This window comes from Acomys russatus, chromosome 14 (genome assembly GCF_903995435.1).
Source record: "Acomys russatus chromosome 14, mAcoRus1.1, whole genome shotgun sequence".
NCBI lineage: Eukaryota > Metazoa > Chordata > Mammalia > Rodentia > Muridae > Acomys > Acomys russatus.
Genome location: NC_067150.1, coordinates 42040834 through 42066729, shown reverse-complemented (window position 1 = coordinate 42066729; position 25896 = coordinate 42040834). Strand labels below are relative to the sequence as shown.

General features: G+C 41.4%; 1 protein-coding gene across 1 annotated transcript; it reads left to right on the top strand.

Annotated features, from left to right (window-relative positions):
- The first annotated feature begins 582 nt into the window (after window positions 1-582).
- On the top strand, window positions 583-25896 carry Bco2 (beta-carotene oxygenase 2). Its single transcript, XM_051156411.1, is given in 13 exon segments — window positions 583-722; window positions 6860-7061; window positions 12749-12794; window positions 12797-12962; window positions 13362-13477; window positions 14215-14317; window positions 16860-16988; window positions 17922-18082; window positions 18992-19159; window positions 22754-22891; window positions 23441-23623; window positions 24308-24418; window positions 25479-25896. Coding segments are annotated over 13 exon segments (1653 nt in total). The 5' UTR covers window positions 583-706; the 3' UTR covers window positions 25593-25896.

Sequence of the window (25896 nt, the reverse complement as noted above, 5' to 3'; positions counted from 1 at the left end):
AAAAGAGAGAAAAAAATGGTGGGAGGGGGAGGAGGAATTCAGTGCTAAATTCTATTTCTTGGTATTTTTGTATCCTAGCAATATTTGCTATTTAGATTTTCAAAGATACTTGTTAAACTAATAAAATCATGTATCGTTATATATTTTCATGGTGTCCTGTTTCTACTTTATTCTGAGAGAATGATTGTAATAAAACTAATGGATGTAAGAGAAGAGGGATGAGATGAGGGGGAAGGGCCACCTGTTGCCTGCCAGGCTAAATCTGGACTTTATTCTTTGTCCCAGCCATTCAGAGGAGAGACGTTGTGTAATGAACCCCTGACTCCGGTTCCATGGACTTAACTACAGGTGGGGGAACATTCCAGAAAGGGATGGTTAAGGAGGGAGACTATTTTTTGTCTGATTTTAGTGTCAAAGATTTATTTATAATTGGTTAGGATACTTGGCATAGCACTGAGACTAAGCTTAGCAGTGCTTTGAGGCCCCACCCCTGCCTTCCTCTTCCCTCGCCCCCCTCCCCAGTCGCATTTTGTCACAGATCCAGGGACAACCCGGGCTCATTATTTACTTAAGGCCAGTGGCTGTGGATTGGGACACCCTTGAGACCTGCTGCCGGCCCTGAACTGAGTTAAATACATTTTCGTAATTCTTACTCTGCTTCCTCAGCAGCCTTCCTGGCACTGCAGTGGCGGCTCTTTCTGTGGCGATGGACCGGCTTCCAGGTAGGGACCGCCCCTCTACCCCTTCCTCTCCTGGCCCTCTTCTTACCTAGTGGCAGTAGGACTGCTGTGCCTGAGTCCCGAGGATTATTCAGGCTGAGACAGCTTCTCCCTCTGTGTGATGCAGGCAGCACGCCAAGGGGGAAGAAGTGAAAGAAGGCTTGGTTTGCCAACCACAGAGTTGTTGTATTCATTATGGAAACAGCCACTGCGCTCACCCAGTTACCGTGACGCACTGGGGCGAGATTGAGTCTAGAGATATTGGATGCCACATAGGAAGGGCTTTTCTCTATTCTGATTTTTTTCCCAACTGAAAACCATTACTTTGTGGTCTGCTATAAATGTTTGGTTCTCCTATTTGCATTCTGGGAAACTGTCTCAAACCCTACGGGTTTCATTTTGTAGTTTTCTAGTTATAGCTACTACTTCCAGAATTTATTTTCAGCAATTAGTTGATATAGAACTGCCAGAAATGTCTCCAATATGCACAGTAAATTATAAAGTTATCTAATCCCTTAGTGCTGCCCTATGTAAGGCAACGTGTTAGGTGCTAGGAGAGGGAGGACTGGCTAGACTTTGTATTCAAGGAGTACTGCTAGGTTGTAAAGTGCGCCTATCTTTATCATACAAAACAGCAAGGTAAGGAGCCCAGGACAGCTACCTGCAGGTAGGAAATGGGAATGCAGCGCTTAGGAAGCGGCTGGCCGGGACCCTGGAGCTTGAAGCCTAAGTTAAATATGCAAATTTCATGTGGAGGAGCTAGGAAATAGCCTAGGTGAAGAAAGGCCTTGAGAAGAGGCTGGGGAGTAGTTCAGTTAGGCTGGCGTGAACAGCTAGCGTGGGCTGAGACCGTGCAAGGCCTTCAGGTGCCTGGTCAGGCAGTTCCAACAATGACAAGTGGGTGGTTGCGTAATGGAGGAGTAAATGATGTAGCCAGGTTCATATGTAGGACACTTAATTTAGTCATAGTGCTTCTCTGCCTTCTTCCTATCATTACACTGGTGGAAAGCCATCTTCCCTGCTCATCCAGATACATGAGGACCTCAAGTCCTGATGAGGTATGTAGAGCTGGAGGCAAACGTTTGAGGTCTCTAACCCTTAAGATGGCCAAAGGGCTCAAGGCACTCACTTAGGAGAAAGCTCTGGTGTGTAGAAGAAGCTTCATTCCTCACCGAGTCTCTCTTTGCAGCTTCTCCTCCAATTGGGAGGCTGTTGTTCATCCAGTTAAGAGTCAAGGGTCTGAGTTAGGCAGTGGGAAGGAGGTGACACACAGGAAGGAGGAGCTGAGGCAGCAGTGCTGAGGAAGATGGGCCTAGGCTAGGAAACAGTGTGTAGTCCCAGGAAGGAGAGACTAGCGGAAATAAAGTGACTCATGCAGAATTTTGAGCCTGGGAAATTTGTGCATAGACCACGGAAGTCATCTTTTTTTCAAATTCCCCCTACTGGCCTGTGCCACTGTGGTCAGAACTGCGTTGTAAGGGCAGTGAACAAGATGAATTCCGCGCCCACAGAGACAGTGAAGGGAGATGTTTGCTGGCGGAAGAACTGATTCAGAAGAGAAGAGAGAGATCGAAGAGTCGTCTAAGACATAACTGGAGAATTTAAGAGCCAAGATGCAATCGCTAAGGGAAAAAGTTGGAATTAAAGAGTAAAGGTCCAAGGTTATATACCTCGACATTTATGTGGTGATAAGAGGGACAGGATCGGAGGAGGAGATTAACATTTGCAAAGTATCATTATATTTAAATACGATGATAGATAGAAGCAGGAATCATTAACCTCTGTTAATCCTTATTTTATCTTGGAAAAACTTGAGGTTCGATGGGGTTAAGATGCTTGCCTAAGGTTGCCAGCTAACGCATAAGGAAGCTGACAGAAAGCAGCATAGTCAGAGGGCAGCAAAGTGAAAACCATAATCAAATGTTAAAATAGCCAAGAGTGGAAACAGGTGTAGGGAGATGGTGGCAGCCATATCAAGTATGAGATCGTCAGGATCGTGGAGGGTAGAGCATACAGATAACGTAAATATCTAAAATGCAGGGGCCAGAGAGAGACAGCTCAGGGCTTAAGAACACTGGCTGCTGTTCCATATGACTTGGGTTTGATTTCCAGTATACACATGGTGGCTCATAACCATTCTTAACTCCAGCCCCAGGGAATCCAACACTCCTTCCTGACTCCTGAGGGTACCGGGCATGCATATGGTACAAAGACAAAATGTGGAATACTTCCAATTCGTGTGTATCTAGTTGGGCTGTTCACTTGAACTCTATGTGAAATAGCTAATCTACTTTTTAATTAATTAATTTATTTATTTATTTATTTTGGTTTTTCAAGACAGGGTTTCCCTGTGTAGCCTTGGCTGTCCTGGACTCACTTTGTAGACCAGGCTGGCCTTGAACTCACAGCGATCCACCTGCCTCTGCCTCCCGAGTGCTGGGATTAAAGGCATGCACCACCACTGCCCGGATGCTAATCTGCTTTTTATCAGGGAATTTTAATCTAAAAGGAGAATCAGATAAATTCACCACTGGGGAGAGTAAAATAAGTCTAGATTTCTCTTTACCTTTTTTTTCAAAGCACTTTTTTTAAAATCTTTGACATTTTATTGGTTTATTGACTTATTTACTTTACATCCTGATTGTAGGCCCCTCCCTCCTCTCCTTCCAGTCCCACCCACCCTTCCTCCCCCTTCCCCTTCCCATTCCCTTTCCCCTATTCATCAGAAAAGAGGACGCTCCCCCCAGCTCATCAACTTGTGTCAGGACTGAGTTTGTCCTCTTCCCCTGTGGCCTGGCAAGGCAGCCCCACCAGGGGAGAGTGATTAAGAAGCAAGCAACTGAGTCCATGTCATAGATAGCTCTCACTTCCCTTACTAGGGGACCCACATGTAGCCTGAGCTGCCCATCTTCTATATCTGTGTAGGGGGCCTAGGTCCAGTCCATGCATGATCTTGGCTTGGTGCTTCAGTCTTCGAAAGCCTCTCTGGGCTTCCTGTGGAGCTCCTGTCACCTCCAGATCCTTTTGTCCATCCCCCCACTTTTCCATAAGACTCCCTAGACTCTGCCCAATGTTTGGCTGTGAGTCTCCATATTTGCTTGGATCCATTGCTGGGTGTAGCCTCTCAGAGGACAGCTATGCTAGGCTCCGGTCTGCAAGCTTACCTGACTATTGTTAATAGTGTCAGTCTCTTTCCCATGGGGTGGGTCTCAGGTTGGGCCAGGCATTGGTTGGGCATTCCCTCAATTTCTGCTCTATCTTTCTCCCTGCACATCTTATAGGCAGGGTACGTTTTGGGTCGAAGTCTTTGTGGGTGGGTTAGTGTTCCCCTCCCTCCACTAGGAGCCCTGTCTGGTTAGAGGGTGACCTTTAGACTCCATGACCCCTACTACTAGCAGTCTCAGATAGAGTCACCCCCATATCCTCCCAGAAGCCTACCCTGTCCTGGACCTCCAGCTTGTCACAGAGATGCCTCCACCTATGGTTTCTCTCCTCTCTGCAGGCCCTCTGTCCTTCTGCCCCTGTTGTCCCCAGCTCTGATCTCCACTTTCATTTCTCTCTGCGCTCCCTCTCCTACCTTGTTCCTTCTCTTTAGCCACTTTCACTCTCTATTCTATTTCCTCTTCCGAGTGAGATTTAATCATCTTCCCTTGTTACTTACCTTTTGGTCTGTGAATTGTAGTATGTTTATCCTGTTCTATATGGGTAAGACCTGCTTTTAAATGAGTACATACCATGGGTGTCTTTCTGCATCTGGGTTACCTCACTCAGGATGGTCTTTTCTAGTTCCATTTGTTTGCCTGCAAATTTCATGATTTCTTTGTTTTTTTCATAGCTGAGTAGTATTCCATTGTGTACATGTACCACAGTTTCTTTATCCATTCTTTGGTTGAGGGACATCTAGGTTGTTTGCAGATTCTGGCTATTATGAATGAAGCTGCTGTGAACATAGTTGAGCCAGTGCCCTTGTATGGTAGAGCATCTTTTGGATATATGCCCAGGAGTGCTATAGCCAGGTCTTGAGGTAGAGCTATTCCCATTTTTCTGAGAAAGTGTCAGATTAATTTCCAAAGTGGTTGTACAAGTTTATACTTCTACTAGCAATGGAGGTGTGTTCCCCCTTTTCCACATCCTCACCAGCATGTAGTGTCGCTTGAGTTTTGATCTTAGCCATTCCGATGGGTGTAAGTCAAAGCATTTTCTTAGTACCTCTAGTAGTACCTATTGCTCCTGCTTTTCAGTACACCTGCCTGCTGAACCCCAGAGACTTATGTACTATTAGGTGTGGAATGTAGTTTAGGACTTGGTATTTCTGCTCCGGTAACAGAGAGTAATGGGTTATATTTTTGTTGCAAATAATTTTCAGACAGGACAGAGACATGATGCTGGAATGACTCATCTGACCCCCTGGGCAACAAGTTCCTCTTGTTGAGTTTGGAGGCTTTTCAGTCTCTTAGCAGTGTCTGGCTCTCTGTTGAAAAAAACTAAGATAATTAAAAAAAAGAAAACCCTTAGTGCATCTTATTGTATTGATCATTAAAAGTTAGATAATCAACACTAAACATTTTGGGGCTACGTATTGTGTTCTAAAGCTTTCCATAAACTTGCAAGGTCACTTATAACCTTAGGCATGATAAGAGTTTTTTTTTTTTTTTCTCTGTCTTAGAAAAGAAGAAAAGGCACAGTAAGGTCGAAAACCTTTTGGAAGAAACTTAAGATTTGAACCTAGACTCTCTAGCCATAGTCTTTAAAGGAAGACAAGGCCTAACATTTGAGTCAGATCTTGAGCAATAGGTAGAATTTGCTTCCCTCCCCTCTCCACAGATGTAGAGGTGAGAGCAGTTGTCTTCCTCGATTTTTTTCCCACCTTTATTTTTTGAGATAAGATCTCTCCTTGACCCTGAAGCTAATCACAGCTGGATCGGCTCGCCAGTAAACAGTGGACTCCTCCACTCTCCCAGCGTTAGGATAACAAGGCTTGCTGCTGCGCCCAGTGTTTTGTTATTGTAGTTCACTATGTGGGTGTTGGGGTTGTATCTAGCAACTGATTTATTGGCTGAGCTACCTTATGGTCCTTCCACTTCTCCCTGCTCGCTCCCCTTCTGAGACAGGGTCTTCCTTGTTAGCCCAGGCTGGCCCCTTTTACTCCTCCTCCTTTACTTTTTGAGTGCTGGGATTACAGTTGTGTTGCACCACAACTGCCAAACCTTCTTCTTGTGTGTTTTATTTTATTTTTCAGTGTTGGAATCCAACACAGGGCCTTGTACAAGCTGGGGAAGCACTTTGCCACCGGTCCACATCCTCACCTGTCATTTTCTTAGGGAGAGGCTTCGGGAGGGGCATTCAGGGTGAAATGAATGTTTTTTGGAAAAATAAGAAAGAGCTGGGCCTCACTGAATGGTTATATTTAGGAAAGCATAAGGTCACGTGTGCTCCAAATTTAATATTTCAAAGAAATTGAATCATATACTATAAAATAAATCGCCAAAAGAACATAGATCTCTTGTCTTTGGATAAGTTTATCTGTTAATTTTTCTTAGTCTAGACTCCTGTACCATTGATAATGTCTACGATGTAAAGGATTGTAGCCAAAGTTACAAATAACTTTGTTATAACTAAAGTTATATTTGACCACACCTCTCTGTACTTGTGAATGCTAGCTTGTGAAGTCTTTTAAGCATGAAGTAACAGGGATGATGCTCTGCTCCTGATTATAGGATAGGATTTTACTCTTGTGGCTACGGATTGTTCTGGTTCAGAATTTCAGAATGGAGAATGCATGTTGGTACCTTGACAAAAAAAAAAAAAAAAAAAAAAAAAAAAAGAGAGAGAGAGAATGAGGAAGAAAAGAGAGGAATTTGGAGGAATAAGCCTGTTAACAAGAGATCCTGTAACAATGTGTGTGTGTATGTGTGTGTGTATGTGTGTGTGTATGTAGTGTATGTATGTGTGTGTATGTGTGTGTGTATGTAGTGTATGTATGTGTGTGTGTATGTATGTGTATGTAGTGTATGTATGTGTGTGTGTATGTGTGTGTGAATATTGTGTGTGTATGTGTGTGTATATGTGTGTGTGTGTGCACATACATCCATACTTGTTTATGTGTGTGTACACGTGTGCATTTTGCTTCTCTTTCACAGTTTTGAAGAAGCACATAGGGGATTCTCACCAGAAAGCCATGTTGGGACCACGGCAGAGTCTGCCGTGTATCGCGCCACTGCTGAGCACAGTGGAGGAGACTCTGAGCACCGTCTCTGCTCAGGTCCGAGGACACATTCCTGAATGGCTCAATGGCTATCTACTTCGAGTTGGACCTGGGAAATTCGAGTTTGGAAAGGACAAGTAAGCCTAGGTTTTGGAGAATGTGTGGTTTGAGCCTTCAGACTATGCACTCAACTCTCTTTCTTCCCTGAGGTGACTACTGCCCCTCTGGCCCTGTGGTTTCAGATAGGGGAAATTGTTGCCTAGAGAAGGGAAAATAATTTTTTTTTTTTAAACCATTTTGCTCTCATTTCCAGCTCAAATTGTGACTTTGAAGTTTTCTTTGGGTTTATGCCACGCAAGGTTCTCTGTGAGACTACTGAGGTATTTCACCACAAGGTCCTGAAGGAAGGGCACAGCCCTCACCTCCTTCTTCTTTCTCTGCCACCCTGAACCTCCCAGTCACAATGACCTCTTTCAGTTCCTCATGGCTTTGTTCATATCTTGGCATTGATGATCTCTTACTTGTCCTCCCTCATCTTCCAGGGCTGACTCTGTCTTTCTGATCTCAGATCTCACTTTCTTTGACTTCTCCTGTGACTTCTCACTTTAAAAACACCAAGGCTGACTGTATTGCCAGTTTTCTGCATTGTACTATTGTCGCTAGTGCCCGTTTCCTTTGTTCCTTTGTTGTTTTTTAGTGACCTGTTTATCATTTATTTTATTTGTATGAGTGTTTTGTCTACTTGTAAAGTATATGTATCATGTATATGCGTGGTGCCCGCTGAGTCATAAGAGGGTGTCGGATCCCCAGGAACTGGAGTTATGGATGATGTGAGCCACCATGTGGATGCAGGGAACTGAACACATGTCTTCTGTAAGAGCCACAAGAACTATTAACTATTGGGCCATCTCCCCAGCCTTGGTTGTTAGACTAGGTTGGCCTCAAACTCACAGCGATCCACCTGCCTCTGCCTCCCGAGTGCTGGGATTAAAGGCGTGTGCCACCACGCCTGCCCACATGCACTTACTTTTAAAATTGCAACCATCCTGGGGTCTGGAGAGATGGCTCAGATGCTTAGAGTACTTGCTGCTATTGCAGAGGACCTGAGTTCAAGTTCCAGGGCCCACATGATAACTTACAACCACCTGTAATTCCAGTCCCAGGGGATCTGATGCCCTCTTCTGACCTCCCTGGGCATCTGGCATGCATGTGGTGCACATATATACGTGAAAGCAAGAACTCTAGTGCACATAAAATAAAACCAAGCCATCCAAACCAAACTCAATAAGAATTGCAATCATCAGTGGAGTTGTTGTTCTGCTTTCTAAAATTTTCTGTTATCCCAGCAGCAAGCTAGCTCAGTGAGTAAAGGTGTTTCCTAACAAGCCTGAGGAGCTGAGTGCAGCTCACACAGCTGAATGAGAGAACTAATTCCAGTGCGTCATTTTTTGACCTCTGCACATGTTCTGTGGCATATGTGTATACACAGACATCCACACCTAGAAATTCACACTGCCATACCTTTATGCTGCTACAAAACAGAGCTGGTCGTTAGTTTTAATGACTCAATATTCCAGGGATTATTACCTTTTAAAAATTGGGCAATATATTTTTAGCATACGCTTACCATTATGCGTATTTACAAGGGTACAGTTCAGTGGCATTGAGTTCGCTCAACCTGCTGTGCGACTACTGTTGCATCCATCCACAGAACTCGCTTCATTTTACAGAAATGAACATAGTTCTGTCAGAGTTAAGTCCTTGTTTTCTTCCCTCCTTTCCCTCCAAATACATCTCAATTTGCTGAGCCCTGTGTTCACTGAATATCCTGCATGCATGAAGGGCAGCAGAGCACCCCAGCCAGCTGCTGGAAGAGGCCTGTAAGAAGAAGTTCCTTTAGAGGTCAGAGTGCAGTGGGTGGAGAGGAGGATGGCAGCCTGGGTAGAGGCTGCAAGTGGAGAAAAGTCAAAGTACACAAACCAATAGATAACAGAGGGAAAACAAAGAGAAAGCATAGATAAATAAAAAATAAGAGACAACAAAGGAGTGGCCATTGAAACAGAAAAAAAAAAAACTGTAAGATTTTGCAGGTGTCAATGGCAGCTGAAATAGAGGCACCTATTTTATATATATATATACTTTTTTTTTTTTTAAGGCACAAGGCTCAGATTATTTCAAAGATGATTCTACCAAAAATTTATATATGAGGTAGCCTGATATTGCTTTATAAATTATCTTAGGCCACTGGAAATAGAAGGAGATGTCCCAATTGAGTTTGTGAAGGAACCTCATTTCAATATATAAAGACAATGCAATAAAGGAAACCTCAGACTAATTATATTTATAAACACATATACAAAAGAACAAAATATAAAACAGTAATTTGACACCAATGAATTATTAACAAACACAATCTAACATCACATTACAAATAAAATTCACAAAGATAAGGTGGAATTAAGTCCAAGAATGCAAAGCTGGCTCATCATTAGGAAAGGTACCCATGTCACATTAGTAATTGCCTCAGGAAAAATAATTGTAGAATTTCTCACAGGTGCTGGGAAGTCTTCTTGTTGAAATTTACCATCTGAGCCAGGTGTGGTGGTGCACGCCTTTAATCCCAGCACTCGGGAGGCAGAGGCAGGCGGATCACTGTGAGTTCAAGGCCAGCCTTGTCTACAAAGTGAGTCCAGGACAGCCAAGGCTATACAGAGAAACCCTGTTTCAAAAAACAAACAAAAAAATAAAGAAAAGAAAAAAAGAAATTTAGCCGGGCATGGTGGTGCACGCCTTTAATCCCAGCACTCGGGAGGCAGAGGCAGGCGGATCGCTGTGAGTTCGAGGCCAGCCTGGTCTACAAAGCGAGTCCAGGACAGCCAAGGCTACATAGAGAAACCCTGTCTCAAAAAAAAAAAAAAAAGAAAAAAAAGAAAAAGAAATTTACCACCTGTTTCTCATAAAATATTACAGGAAAATCTGACTTAACAGATAGTTTCTTAATATGATATACACATGATATACATATGAATATGTAATATCTCATCTCCCTCTTTATGCTTGTATCTTTATGCTAAAATAGTAAGGCTAAATTGGGAATTGCTACAAATGTTTTTTCTTTTTCTTTTTTTTTTTTTTTTCATCTTTCTGTTGCTTTATTAAAAGACAATTTTGACTGAAATATCTTTTAAGCTTAAGCAATTTTCAAATTAAGGGTAAAAAGCCTCCTCCCAGATACAATAAATGGAAATGTTTTCAAGTATGGTGACACACTGCTGTAAGTGCCTCTGATGTTTTAACAGGCACTCTCAGAAGTAAGTCCATCACAAAGGGTGAGATGTCTTCTGTCCTACACAACACCATGAAAACCTTGAGAAAAGCCTAGAAAAATGAATTAAATTCACCGAAATAGGCAAACATTGGTAACATTTGTTTCAAAGGTTGTAAATAACAGATACTTCTTTCATTGGGCTTTCAACATACAACAAAGCATTTACTTAGCAACACTTGACAACAATGTATTTTCCTTAGGTTTTAGTCTTGCAATCCACTACAGCGTTCCCAAAACTTCTGCACATTGTGCTTTTCATAGCAAAATTTTAAAGACCATAGCTATTTTCTAAATGAATATCTTTTTATTGAATTTACAAATGTTTTTTCTATATCCAGGGAAGAGGTTCAGGGTTTTGGCACATTTGGACCAATGGAAAAATCATCTCTTGTTCTTGAACAGAATGAAAGCATTTTAAAGGTTCATTTCCCATTTCTTTTTTCTCTTCTTTTCTTTTGTTTTGTTTTTTGGTTTTTCGAGACAGTGTTTCTCTGTGTAGCCTTCAAGTCCTGGACTTGCTTTGTATACCAGGTTGGCCTTGAACTCACAAAGATCCACCTGCCTCTGCCTCCCGAGTGCTGGGATTATCATTTCCCATTTCTTATAAGTACAATATATTAGTAAAAATTCCAGCAAGCTATTCACAGGGAATTAGATTCGTTGTTATCAAAGTTCATATGGAGAAATAAATATGCAAGAATTATCAAGACCACAGTGAAAATGAAAATTATTAGTGTTCTACAAGACATTAAAAATCTGTAAAACTGGGGCTGGAGAGATGGCTCAGAGGTTAAGAGCACTGACTGTTCTCCCAGAGGTCCTGAGTTCAATTCCCAGCAACCACATGGTGGCTCACAACTATCTATAATGTGATCCAATGCTCTCTTCTGATGTGCAGGTGTATATGTGGTCAGAGCAATGAGTACATAATAAACAAAATCTTTAAAAAAACCTGTAAAACCTCTACAATTGAAACATTATGGCAGTGGTTCATGAGCAGGTGAACAGGTGACAGAAAAGGAAACCCAGAAACAGACCCACTATCTGTTAAAGATGGTATCTGAAATCATGGGAATAAGAGGGCATTTTTTCTCTCTACATTAAAAATGTGGTAAAGGGGCTGGAGAAATGGCTCAGAGGTTAAGAGCGCTGACTGTTCTTCCAGAGGTCATGAGTTCTATTACCAGCAACCACATGGTGGCTTACAACCATCTAGAATGTGATCTAATGCCCTCCTCTGGCCTGTAGGTGTACATGCAGGCAGAGCACTGTATAGATAATAAATAAATGAATTTTAAAAATGTGGTAAAGTATGCAGCATGTAAAATTTAACTTGCAGTTCAGTAGTGTCAAGTCAACCATTTTAACTGCACAGTTCAGCAGTGTCAAGTCAACCATTTTAACTGCACAGTCCAGTAGTGTTAAATCAACCATTTTTACTATATAGTTCAGTAGTGTCAAGTCAACCATTTTAACTGCACAGTTCACTAGTGTCAAGTCAACCATTTTAACTGCACAGTTCAGTAGTGTCACATATATTTACATTGTGCTACATTTTCAGAATTTTCTCATCTTGCAAAATTGGAACTAAGTGGTTAACTAGTGATTTGTCATTTCTCCCGTTCTCCAAGTCCACTAACTCACCTTATTACTGTTTTTATAAACATGAATATTTTATTTTAAAATTTAAAGTACATTTATTTAGTGTGCATGTGTAAATGCTCACACATGGCATCCACGTAGAAGCCAGAGGACAGCTTTCAGGAGTCCTTTGGCTGTGTGGATTCTGGGATCAAACTCAGGTAACAGGCTTGCCAGTTTTTACCCACTGAGCCAGCTCTCCTGCCTCTTGCCTACTTTATATGCCTTATATCAGTAGATCATGCAGTGTCTGTACTTTGATGACTAGCTTATTTCATTTAACATAATGATTCTCAAAGTTCATCTGTGTTGTAACACATGACAGGATTTCCTTCCTTTTTAATGCTGGATAATAACATGGTGTGTCTTGTAGAGGAAACAAAATGTTTCCTCATCTTCTTAGAGGAGACATTCGGGAGGATTAATAGAGAAAAGAATTCATAAAACTTTTGCTTTCTAAACAAAAGTTTGTATGTACTTGGGAAGCCATATTTAAAAATATATAATAAATAAAATACATAATAAAGAAAAATAATAAAAGAAGATAAGATGATGAATGTTTCTGATTTGGAAAATGTCATCCTTTCTCTCTGTGCTCTTAACCATGGGGAAATGAGCATAATTACCTGTGTGCTCACCACTATAGGAGTTTACTTTAGCCCATTGGAAACAGAGATTTTTGACAGGGCAAACTGTCACTCCTTAATTTCAGGCTCTCTAAGTGATTGGGTGGCTCTGGGACAGGTGCCTCTACTATCTTTATATTTAGGTGGCAGGAATAACCCTCCACCCCTCATTTTGATCCGCGCTTTTCATACTCATAAGTGAATTTCTATTCTTTCCTCCCATTTGCAGATATAATCATTGGTTTGATGGAATGGCTTTGCTTCACCAGTTCAGAAAATGGAGAAGGGCACAGTGACATACAAGAGCAGGTTTCTACAGAGTGACACATACAAGGCCAACAGTGCTGGAGATAGAATTGTGATCTCAGAATTTGGCACACTGGCCCTCCCTGACCCATGCAAGAATATCTTTGAACGTTTCATGTCAAGGTTTGAGCAACCCAGTAAGCAGCCCTTAAAATAACAGTGATCATTTTTAAAATTAGTATCTTATAAATACAAATCTTGAAAAATATACATTAAAAAAAGATATTTTTGTTTACGTATATGTATCTGTGATTCTGGGTGTCTGCCGAGGCCAGAAGACGATGTCAAATCTCCTGGAGCTGGAGTTACAGAGGGTTGTGAGCTGCCCTGTGTGGGTGCTAGAAACAGAATTCAGGTCTTCTGGAAGAGCAATATGTGCTCTTCAGTTTTGAGACATTTTTCCAGCCCTTGAAAAAAATATACAGTGTGTGTCTATGTGTGTGTGTGTGTACATATGTATGAGAGAGACAGAGAGACAGAGAGAGACAGAGAGACAGAGAGAGAGAATGCACTCAATGTCTGCTACTTGATTACAGCGATGACTGACAACACCAGTGTCAACTTTGTACAGTACAAGGGTGACTACTACATGAGCACTGAGACCAATTTTATAAATAAAGTGGACATTGAAACTCTGGAAAGGACAGAAAAGGTAATGTGTGGGCCCAAAATGAATAACATAGACCCTAATTTTCTTTCTATTCAGAGTACCTTGTAAAATCTTGGTAGCTAAAGAAGAAATCAGAGGCTTATCCCCACAGCATCAGAGGCACCCAGTAATTTAGACTACCATCACCCTCTGGTGGGATTAGAATGGGTTGTGGGGTTTTCTTAATGACAATCCCAAACTTCTAACTTAGTTTTAACATCACAAGGCCAGGGTATAAGGGAAATAGCCCTGACAGGCTCATGTTCTTCCTAGACACAATGACTATCAGACTAGAGGTTGCCTTGGCACATTAATTAATAAAATATCAGGACAAGTTTGCTTTTGATACTGTGTCTTGCTCTTGGTCTGTAGCTCACTTTGGCCTGGAACTCCCTATGTACCTTCAGCTGGCTTTAAACTTGTGATCCTCCTGCCTCTATCTCCCAATAACTGGCAATACAGGTGTGTTACACCACTTCAGACTAAAATTTTTAATTTTATTTTTGATTGTAACTGCTATGCTTATTTTGAACTTTGTGCTGGTAGCCACGGTACTGCTGGTTTTTATTGTTTTGTTTTTCATCTGTTTCTTTTTCCTGAACAGTAAGACAATTTCTTTTTTAGATTTCTCACATCATACTTTAAATATAGATGACATGCTTCTATGGTCTATGCTAATTTATGTGAATAAAGATATATCGTGTATCGTTTACAATTCTCAAGTGGTCTTAAACCTGCAGGTGGACTGGAGCAAATTTGTTGCTGTGAATGGAGCGACTGCACACCCTCATTACGACCCAGATGGAACAGCATACAATATGGGGAACTCCTATGGACCAACAGGTGATGTGAAGACGGAAGTACTTTTAGATATAATCAAGAGTAAACTGTTTCTACAAGCTTCATTATGCTTAAATTATAAGCATGAAATGTTATTTGAAGGGTTCAGAAAGCAGCCTCCAAAGAGGCTTTACTCAAGCTAAAATACACGATTTCTTATTAAGTATGTGCTCAGAGATCCTTTTGTACCTGGCCTCTTAGATGTCGGTTTCAGCATCTTTATGATCCATCGTGATTTCAGGTATTATAAGCATTGTAGAGCTGGGAGCAGTAGCACGCGCCTGTAACCCCAGCACTTGGGGGAGGCAGAGGCAAGCGAATCTCTGTGAGTTCGAGGCCAATATGGTCTACCTAGCAAATCCAGGACAGCCAAGGCTATACAGAAAAAAAAAAAAAAAAAAAAAAAAAACAAAAAACAAAAAAAAAAAAACCAAAACCTAAAACAAACAAACCAACAAAAGAATTGCAGGCATTTTTAGTATATGAACTTTAAAGACACACTATATTGTAAAATCAAGAAATGTAAAATGCTGCAGAGAAGATATGTAGGGAGGGCCACTGTCTGTCACACAGCAGTAACAACTACAAAGTAAATTGAGTCACAGCTGGATGACATTCACAACTCTACACCATACCACCTTGGTGATCATCTACACACTTCCAAAGTTGCTACCAATCTGCTCCAGAACGTTCCAATAGCTAAAAAATTATAGCTAGTGTTTATTGAGTATCTAAGATGGGCTAGGGATAAGCATATTTCTCTGTGTTTTCTTCTTTAATCCATACACACCAACTCCCGAAGGGCCTAGTATTAAGGCAAATGCTGCAGTTTTAGTTTTTTTGGCTTAGGTACAGGTAGAATGTCTCCGATACTTTTCGGCCCAACTTGTTTTCCTTACTATCAGATTCTTTACCCTTGATTCTTTAAAACTATTATAGGAGACAGCAGTGATCCTTCTTGGCAAAATAGTTCAATGGATATAGTGACTCTGTAGGGTTTTTGTTTGTTTTTTGTTCCATCCATCACTTTTGATTATTAAAAAATCCACTTCTTATTAACTCTATTAAGCAAGTAGTTTATTTTGAAACTTATTTGTAATATGAAAATATCATTTTTAGTTATATAGCCTAAAATCGTGACTAGATCATCAATCTCAACCTCATGCATCTAAGAATCATCTAGAACGCTTGCTATCAGGGTAGGTCACTGGGCTCCATCCATCTGTAGGAATTCTGGTTTAGCAGAACTGAAAAGAGGCTGAGAATCTGTACCCCAGGGAACCTATGGACCCCAGGGAAGCTTGGTCCCAGTAGCCTCTGGCTCTCACTGAGAAACTCAGGCACCAATCATGGCTGCCCATGCTTGTTACTCTACCTCAATTTCCAGTTTCTGTAAAGTCTGGGAGACTCTGCCAAAATCTGATTCAAGGTGCTGAGCAAGGCAGGTCTCCTTTGCATTCCTCAGTGCATTAGATGCCTCTCTTTTGGACTGCCTTCAGATTCCTGTAATTAGAATGTAATTCGTCATGTTTCTCTCTCACACCTACACCCAGCTAATCAAAAATTCATCTCAGCACTGCCCTAAATACCTTCAAAATCCAGCACCTCATGTTGCCACTCCCACAACCACCTCACATCATCTCTTCCATGGCCACCGTGTTCTCACAAATAAAATTGCTGAACTAACCTTTTAATTGGTTTCTTTGATACCTCCTTCACCTTACTTTCCTGTTGTCTCAACATGGTGGCCACAGTTGGCCTCTTAACCCACCCACCTCTCTAGTCTCATCTTTTAGATTCTCTTCCTTGCTTATTACACAGAACTCCACTGGCCTCTTTGTTGTTATTTGAACACTACAAACTGTTCCTGGCTGCATATGCACTTTCTTCTGCCAGAATATATTTTTTACAGATATGCTCAAGTATCTTCCTCACCTTCTTCAGGTCTTCGCTTGACTTCCCAAGTCTTCCCCAGACTACCTTATTCAGAATGGCGAACAGGAATGCGCACCCATACAAAACCACTACAGTCTGCATTCTTGGCTTGTTCTACCATGCAGCTCATATTGCCATTGGATGCATTTTTGCTCATATGTTTTATTAGAATTTGAGTTTTAGAGATGAACCTATTTTATATGTTCTGTGTACTACTATATATAAGAGTTTGGGATATAGCGTTTAGAACACTTAGAATAATGTTTGGAATATGATTGATGACCATTAAATGGCTTCAGAATAAATGAATCAAGGAAAAAAAAAAACAGTGGTTATTTTGTTCCTAAGGAGCAATGGCGATTGTGAAAGGCCGTGTTATGCAAGTTCATCATGTCTTACACTGCAAATTGTAATACCAGGATGATAATTCAGCATTACCTAAATATTTATTCATTCACTGAGTAGCTACATAAACATATGCTATCAGTTAATCTACCAATAACTATTTATAGTATGTTCACTAAATACCAAGCCCTTGCAAAGGCATGGGCTATCTTTCGTTCTAGAATGTAAGTAAAAATAGTAAAGGGAGAACACTTTTGTTGTCCAGGTTCTTGCTATAATGTTATTCGGGTTCCTCCAGAGAAGAAAGAGCCTGGGGAGACGATTCACAGAGCACAGGTGCTGTGTTCTATTGCTTCCAAGGAGACAATGAAGCCTTCCTACTACCACAGCTTCGGTGAGTCCAGAGATGAGGACAGTTGCACTGGGCTTTGCCTTAATGCTTCTGTATCAGAAGAATTAGTTTTGACAAGTGTCATGTTAATAATTTATAGGAGCATTGTGATAATGAGATCAGAATTGCATTAATACCAGTTAAGTTATTCTGTTTAGTCATGTATTCCTTATGCTGCCCTGCAGATTGCTTGAAGAGAGAATGGATGCTAAATATAAGTAGCTACTAGAAACATTAATTGATAATTAAAACTTTTAGTCAATTTCAAAGTCGTAAAATAATAGTCACAGATGAAAAGATCTGATGTGTGTGTGTGTGTGTGTGTGTATGTAAGTTTATATTCTACATAGATTGCTTTTTTTGGGGGGGGGTTTGGTTTTTTGAGACCCGGCTTCTTTGTGTAGCCTTGGCTGTTCTAGCCTCACTTTGTAGACCAGGCTGGCCTTGAACTCACAGAGATCGCCTGCCTCTGCCTCCCAAGTTCTGGGATTAAGGGCATGTGCCACCATTCCCAGATTGTTTCAGCCTTTAAAAATAATGCTTTGTTAACCTTTGAGATGTTTTAGTCTTTATGCAGAACCCTTACTTTATGTGTTATAAAGGATGATAGCCAAGGACTAAGGGATAAATGCACTGAGCATAAGTGGCACTTTAATAATTTACTACTTTCTATTAGCCTTAAACCAAAATAATTTAAAATGGAAAACAAAACAAAACAACTAAAGACATTAACCCAAGAACTCCTAGCAGTTCTCTTTTCTGTGTAGAAACAGGAAATATGTCAAGTTGAGCTGAGAAACAGCGAGGTATTTCTGGATGGCATCTGCTTAGGTCAGCAGTAACATGCGCAGTCATTCAGATGCATCCCCTCCCTGCCACACTTCAGCTCACTCTAGTTTGCCAAGTGACACCTTATTGTTTCCTGAAACCTTTTAGGGATGACAGAAAACTACATAATCTTCATCGAACAGCCTCTAAAGATGAAGCTGTGGAAAATCGTCACTTCTAAAATCCGGGGAAAGGCCTTTGCTGATAGCATAAGCTGGGAGCCCCAGTATAACACACGATTTCATGTGGTGGATAAACACACCGGACAGGCTGAGTATTTGAGCGTATTATAATGAAAATGTTGCCCCCCCAACCCCTGAAGATGAATTTCTGCAGGGTTGGTTTTTCACCTTCATGGGCATTATTTTAAAAGATGGTTCTAATTAAGGGTGTTATTTTCTTCTGCTGGTTGGTTTGGCTGTTTATTAATTAGCACAGTGGATGCTGCATGTTGGGGAATAGTGGGGGATGTTTTTCAATGGATTGAAGTACACTTTAAAAAAAGATCTATTTAATTATTATTTATACATATTTTGCCTGCATGTGTGCCTGCATGCCAGAAGAGGACACCATGTGGTTGCTGGGAATTGAACTCAGGACCTTTGAAAGAACAGATGGTGCTCTTAACCTCAGAGCCATCTCTCCAGCCCCGCTTCCTAAGTTTAATTTACCCCAATTTCCCTACAAAATAATTAAATAATGAGTATATTTTTCAATTAGTCACTTAATTTATAATAAGGATCATAAATAACAGTATTTTCTATTAATCTTGTAATTAGAGTCTAGGACCTATTTATCCTGTAAAACATTAGACCACATTTCAGGAGGACTTTTAAGTTAGTCACAATAGATGCGTTTGTGTCAAACAGCCTCAGTTCACTGATTAAAATGAAGTGAGATGACTTAAGCAAGCAATGCTTAAATCAAAGTATATTTTCTTTTATACTCTGATTTTTCTTCTTTTATATCCACTGACCATGGTATGTGAGTGGGGTGTAAATCCCTGGCCATGGCTTATAAGTAGGGTGCATATTCTGATATTTTTCTTTATCCCTACTGACCATTGCTTGTAAGTGGGGTGCATAGTCTCCTAATTTGAGCTTTGTTGATTTATTTCTGAAAGGAGGTGAGAGGAAAGAGAGCTGAGTGTCTCTCTGTGTTGTTTATGTGCCCTGCAGCCCCTCCCAGGAGTTTACTACAGCAAGCCTTTTGTTACCTTTCACCAAATCAATGCCTTCGAGGACCAGGGCTGTATTGTGATTGACATGTGCTGTCAGGATGATGGGAGAAGCCTAGAAGTTTACCAACTACAGAATCTCAGGAAAGCCGGGGAAGGGCTTGATCAGGTAAACAGCTTGACTCCTCTGCCTTCTGAGTGCTGGGTTAAAGGTGAGTGGCACCATGCCTGATGTTAACATTTACTTTTAAGGATGTTGCTTGCTCTATATTAATTAATTGTCTGTATAGAACAGTATAAACTTAGGTTTAAATAAAAAAAAAAAAACAAGCAGAAAGCATGTAACATTTTCTTATATATTTCTTTTCCCTACTTTCTTCAATATCAACGTTTTAAATTTTGTTTTATTTATAGTTACTATATGTATGGTATGTGTGCACGGCCTGGGAATTGAACTCAGGCTGTTGGGCTTGTACAACAAACCATGTTACCCTTCAAGCCACCATCTCACTAGCCCAATACCTTGCATTGGTAAAACATTTGCCATATTTGATGAGCTAGTACTGATCCATTGTTACCAACTGAAGGCCACAGTTCTTAGGGCTCACCCATTGTGTTAAATACTCTTCTGTCTCTATTCTCTGTATGTTTCACAAAGTCTGTAGTCCAGGCTGGTCTTGAACATGCAGCATCTTCCTTCCTCGCCCTCTTGAGTGACAGGATTATAGCTGTCATTCAAGACACCACCACACCCAGTTTAAACCAACTCTCTCTCTTCCTTCCTTCCTTCCTTCCTTCCTTCCTTCCTTCTCTCCTTCCTTTTGGTTTTGGTAGTATGAAATTATAGTTCCTCCATGCCTTATTGCATGTTGATAGTTTTTTTTCCTAAGACAGGGTTTGGCTATCGCAAAACTCACTCTGTAGACCAGGCTAGCCTCGAACCCACAAAGATCCACTTGCTTCTGCCTCTCATATGCTGGGATTAAAGGTGCACACCACCACTGCTCCGCTGTGTGTCGATATTATTATCATTATTATTACTATTATTACTGAGCAATAGTGTCTTGAGTGGTTATATTAGTTGACTATCCATTCGATGATTGAAGAACAATTTTGGTGAATATGATAAAAGCTGTTATAAACATTTGTGCACAGATTGCGTGTAAACATAAATTGTCAATAAATATCTTTTTGAGACAGGGTCTCATGAAATGCAGGCTAGCTTTGGATTCGTTGTATAACCAAAACTGGCCTTGAACCCTGGTTTTATTGCCCTTGTTTTGCAAGTTTTGGGATTACAGCCATGTGCCAATACAACCAGCCACAGATTTTTTTAAATGTATATTTTGTTAGATTGGGAGACTTCTCTTTTTATTTCTATATTACTAAGAATTTTCATCATGCATAGATGTAGCATTTCATATTTTTCCTCTCTATTGAGAGTGTCACATGGCTTTTATTCCTTATTTTAGTGGTGTGATGAAGTGCACTGATTCCTCCTTTTATTTTTTTATTTTTTGGTTTTTTGGGACAGGGTCTCTCTGTGTTAGCCTTGACTGTCCTGGAGTCACTTTGTAGACCAGGCTGGACTCAAACTCATAGTGATCAGCCTGTCTCTGCCTTCTGAGTGCTGGGATTAAAGGCATGCACCACCACCACACCTGGCGATTCCTCCTTTTAAAGAGTGTTTAAACTATGTAGACTGGCAGATGCTTTTAATCCCAGCACTTGCCAAGTAGAGACTGTTGGATCTTTATAGGTTCCAGGCCAGCTGAGGATACATAGTGAGACCCTGTCTCAAAAGAATAAAGTTTATGCTGGGCCTGGTGGTACAGGCCTGTAATTGTAGCTACTTGGGGCTGAGGCAAGAAGATCACAATTTTTGGAAATTCACCTGTCTCTGCCTCTCATTTCCCAGCAGACTCTGGGGCATAATAGATGTTTGTGCTGTGAGAACCCTGGTTTTATATGGATTCTAGCAACTCAAACCAGGCCCTAATCCCTGCATTAACAAGTGCCTTTATCCAAGCATCAATATTGTTTTGGGTTTTTTAAATGAAAAATAATAGCCATCCAGCTGCTGGCTGTGATGACGCATGCCTGTAATCCCAGCACTTGGGAGGCAGAGGCAGGTGGATCTCTGTGAGTTTGAGGCCAGCCTGGTCTACAAAGGGAGTCCGGGACAGTCAAGGCTACACAGAGAAACCCTGTCTAGAACCCCCACCCCCCCAAAAAAAATTTATAAAAAATCATAAACATCCCAATGGGTGTGAAGTTGTGTTTGTGGTTTTGATTTACATTTCTCAATGACTAATGTTTTTGTGCATCTTGCTGGGCCCCCAGGGAAAGAGTGATCTCTAACACCTGGTTCATCAGTAGGTTTTCTTTTCCTCCTAAATCTTGGCCCTATTGGCTCATCATTGCCTCCAAGCACCTATTTTAAACATTTTAATCCAGTTTTTTTTTTTTTTTTTTTTTTTTTTTTTTTTTTGTAGTTCTTCTCGAAAGAATAGTTGATTTGCATCACCTGACCCAACCTTAAGTATCTTTTTGTTTAGGGAAGATTTTACAAAAGAAAACAATGTTGATCAAAGATAAATATTAAAGAGGCTTCATGAAGCTTAAGAATAATATTCTGGAGGGTTCAGAAAAATTCAAATAAAGAACATCATTGCATTTTCCTCAGCGAAAACGTCTCTGTGTAAGATGGAGGTGACATTGGGTAGGTAGGCCAAGGAAATGGTGCAGTTGGTTTTCTATCTTATTAATATTCCAAGAGAGAAAAGTGTGCTTAAAGCATGTGCTCACAGGAGCCATGCAGGCTCCCTTCGCACCTCCTGCTTAGACTCCATCTCAGCATTCAGGCTGTTTTGAAGTTCCTGGGATCGTCCACAGCATCCAAGTTCACGGGGAAGACTCACAAGGCTTAGCGCAACTGCCAAGTGAGTATGAAAAAAAGGCTGGGATGGAGCTAGGCTCGAGCTTGCAGCTGGTCTCCACTAGCTAAAGGAGTCCTGACACCATGTGTGGCCTGTTAGATTCCTGTTAGTGACCTGGCTGTTCCGGGATCAGGCATGTAGGTATTCAGGCCTACACAGCTAACCACAGGCCCTGAAGTTCCAGACTCCTAGATGTTGATTTTTTTTTTTTCTTTTTCACTGAAGATTAAGCCTTGGGTCTTGTACATTCTTGGCAAGCACTGTTCCATCGAGCTACATCCTTAGCCCCCAGGTATTGCTTTTAAAGTCGCATCGTTATCACAAACTGCATTTATTGACTACACAGTGTCATGCAAAGCCTCACACACTCTCATCAGATACAGGAGTCTAAGAAGAACTCAGCTTGTAGGAGGCAGCTAAGGCTTAGTCTTGAAAATTGGTCTTGCTCAAGACTGTGTGGGTTTTGAGCAATCCTAGTCTGCCAAGCTGGCCCTTTTCTGAATCAGCAAACACAAAAAGGGGCCTTCTCTTGTTACTGTCTGGTCCTTGGGACCTTTGCCTATATAATCATTTCCTTATTTGATGCTAACTAATAAATACTTCATTTTATAGTTACTATTCCACTGCTAGAATCTAAATTTCATGTTCAGTGTCTAAACAATACTCAGCCTGCAGTAGGTACTCAGTAACTGTTGAATGAATGAACGAACGGGAATCATTACTTGTACAATTCTAGTAACGACCGGACTTAAGCTACTAGTTTGTTATCCTAGAGATGACTCCCCGCCCCCCCCCCCATCTGTTCATTCCTCTCTTCCGAACAGGTCTACAAGTCAATGGCAAAATCTTTTCCTCGGAGATTTGTCTTGCCCTTAGATGTCAGTGTGGATGTCCCAGAGGGAGAGAACCTCAGTCCGCTGTGCTATTCTTCAGCCAGCGCTGTGAAGCAGGCGGAGGGAGAGGTAAGATCCTGGTGGACGTTGGACTGAGGATTGGGAGGGCAGTGATGTCACTTTATCCTTTGGCTGCCCTCCGAATGTTTGGTGCCCTGCAGATTTCATAACACGTGGCTGAGCTCGGGCAAGGTGGTGGAAACTTGTTTGCACGAGAGTTAACAGAAGCTGGGTGGGATGGGCACTGTGTTTGACCATACTTTGTGTGCCTTGAGCCAGATCTGTGCAACTTGCCCATGGTTGTGGAACGTGTGAGATTTTCGGGTTGACCTGACCTTTCCTGTGCAACTATACATGTCTTACTTTTAGCAGAATAATACGGAAGCTCCCTACTTCCTGGGCCACTTGACATCTTAGTCACAGCACCTGACAACGTCATCTACTTGCACCCTCACTATGAAAAGGGGAACAGCATGAACGATGACGTAAAGCCTCAGCTCTCAAATCCTGTCACAAGCTGCAGAGGAGTGTATCCGTACACCAAAGAAAGGAAAGGGAAGTAGGAGAAGATAAAGAGAGTTAAATGTCCACTTTCTAACCTTTGGGGATCTCTCTTAGATCTGGTGCTCTCCTGAAAATCTACACCATGAAGACCTGGAAGAGGAAGGGGGTATTGAATTTCCTCAGATCAACTATGGCCGATTCAATGGCAAAAAGTATAGTTTCTTCTATGGCTGTGGTTTTCGGCATTTGGTGGGGGATTCTCTGATTAAGGTTGACGTGGTGAACAAGACACTGACGGTAATGAAAATCACTTTTCTTGTTTTTTTTCAAAGACCTGCTTTGCCCTTTGAATTAATTTCTGCTTTGTTTAAGGTAGTGTTCAGATGTATTATTTTTCTCAAAAAAAATTAATATTTGATGTGTGTGTGCGTGCGCGCGTGTGTATGCCTGAGTATATTGGGGAGCACCACATGTATGCAGGAGCCTCTGGAGGTCAGAAGAGGGCATTGGATCCCCTGGATCTGGGGTTACAGGAAATTGTGAGCTGCTATGTGGCTGTTGGGAATCAAACCCAGGTCTTCTGGAAGAGCAGCCAGTGTTCGTACTGCAGAGCTGCCTCTGAGCCTATCTCTTTGGATTCTTTAATATTCCAACAGCTCAGCTATTTCCATAAGTCTAAAAATCATGGATCACCTAAGAAACGGGGAGAATAATGGTAAAATTGATGTCAGTTTTAGAGGTGAAGGTTGTAGTGACCCCTATATTTCAGATTGATGGGAAATTTCTTAAATGGCGATCTAGAGGCAGCAGAGGTTTCTCCTACATGTATTCAATGCAGCAAGGCTGGGTTTGTGTTCACTGTTGGAGCATTCTGTTGACAGCTCAATTTATGCTGTGAGTGACAACTGCTATAGAATATCCCCACTTTCACGTCGCTTTTCCTCAGATGTCTTTTGTGTGTGTGTTGCGGGCACCTTGCAGGTTTGGAGAGAGGACGGCTTTTATCCCTCCGAGCCCACTTTTGTTCCAGTGCCAGGAGCTGATGAGGAAGATAGTGGGGTTATACTTTCTGTGGTGATCACTCCCAACCAGGTAAGCTTACTACCCAGTCATTAGTATTAGAAGTACAGCACTGATTTACTGGACCATGATATGTAGTGATGCAGCCCATAATTTATTTTGATGCCTTATGCCATCTTCTTTGTCCTCTTCCTTTTTTTACTGTGTAACATTCTTCATTTAAAAAATCATAGAGTCCACATTTTATCACATTTTAAGGTCTTATTTGTAGAATCAAAACAGCATGATGTTTTCTTAGGAATTTGTTATATATAATGTACTTTCATAGCTATTATGGTAGTTATTAAAAATTGCGGGGTACTATTTCATTTATGTGCACGTTGTCACTTCAAGAAGTTGCAGGCGTCTTGCGTCTGATCTCACAGTGGTAAAGCCAGTGCTTAAACCAGGTGGCTTCTGGCCTGACGTTCATACCATCATCTGTGTTTCTAATTTCAGTGAACTGACCTAAAAATGTCCAATATCATAAACTCTGGTGAGCATCTTACTAATGCTACTTACTGGCTTGTCTGGGCAATCTTACAGCAAATGTGTTCACCTCAAGACCAGCTTTGATCAATTATTAGTGGTACCTGGGTGTTGGGTGAGGAGCCCTTTAATGGTTTAGTTAAAAAAAAACAAAAAAGGCTGTGATCAATTAGTTATGTCTGCCGGGGGCTTATTCCATGCACTTAGCACTCTAGTAATTAGGTCTGCATAAACCCCAGCCTGACTTACAATGCTGATCTTTGTACCAGCTCCTAAGCAACACAAAAATGGAAACATTTCTAATTTGGGAAAAAGAATCTCCATGTACTTTTCAAGACTGGAAAGAGCCAAGTAGAAATATTGTTAGACTCAAAGATGTCTTATGGGGAGGATTGGCACGAACAGCCTTATTTTTTTTTTTTTTTTTTTTGCTTTAGGGCGTGAACTTCTTTAGTCTTGGTGTTTCCATCCAGCCCAGCAAGTGGGCAAACATTTAATGGGTGGCTAGGTGAGGCTTTGCGGCAGGTGGCAGGACCAGGTATGAACCAGCGGAGATGGGTTCTCAGATGAAGAGGGAACACTCAGTGTTGCTTTCCTTTTATAGAACGAAAGCAACTTTCTCCTTGTCTTGGATGCCAAGAGCTTTGCAGAACTGGGGCGAGCAGAGGTGCCTGTGCAGATGCCTTACGGTTTCCATGGCACATTTGTGCCCATCTGATGCCACGACCATGAGGTCTGGGAAGCAGGTTCCAAGGAGAGCACTCTACCGAAGAGAGAGAAGAGTGGGTCTTACCCCCAAACTATTGTGCTTTGGACCTGACCCTGACCCCCACTGACTCATATTTGGAATGCTTGTTCCCAGCTTGTGACACTATTTTGGGAGGCTGTGGAAACATTTGGGGGTGAGGCCCTCTAGGCACCAGAGACCAGCCTTTGAAGTCCCCCATTCTTTTATGCTCTTTCTCTGCTTCCTGGTCCACTACAATGTGAATAGCCTTCACCCTAAGCGCCTCATCTTTCAG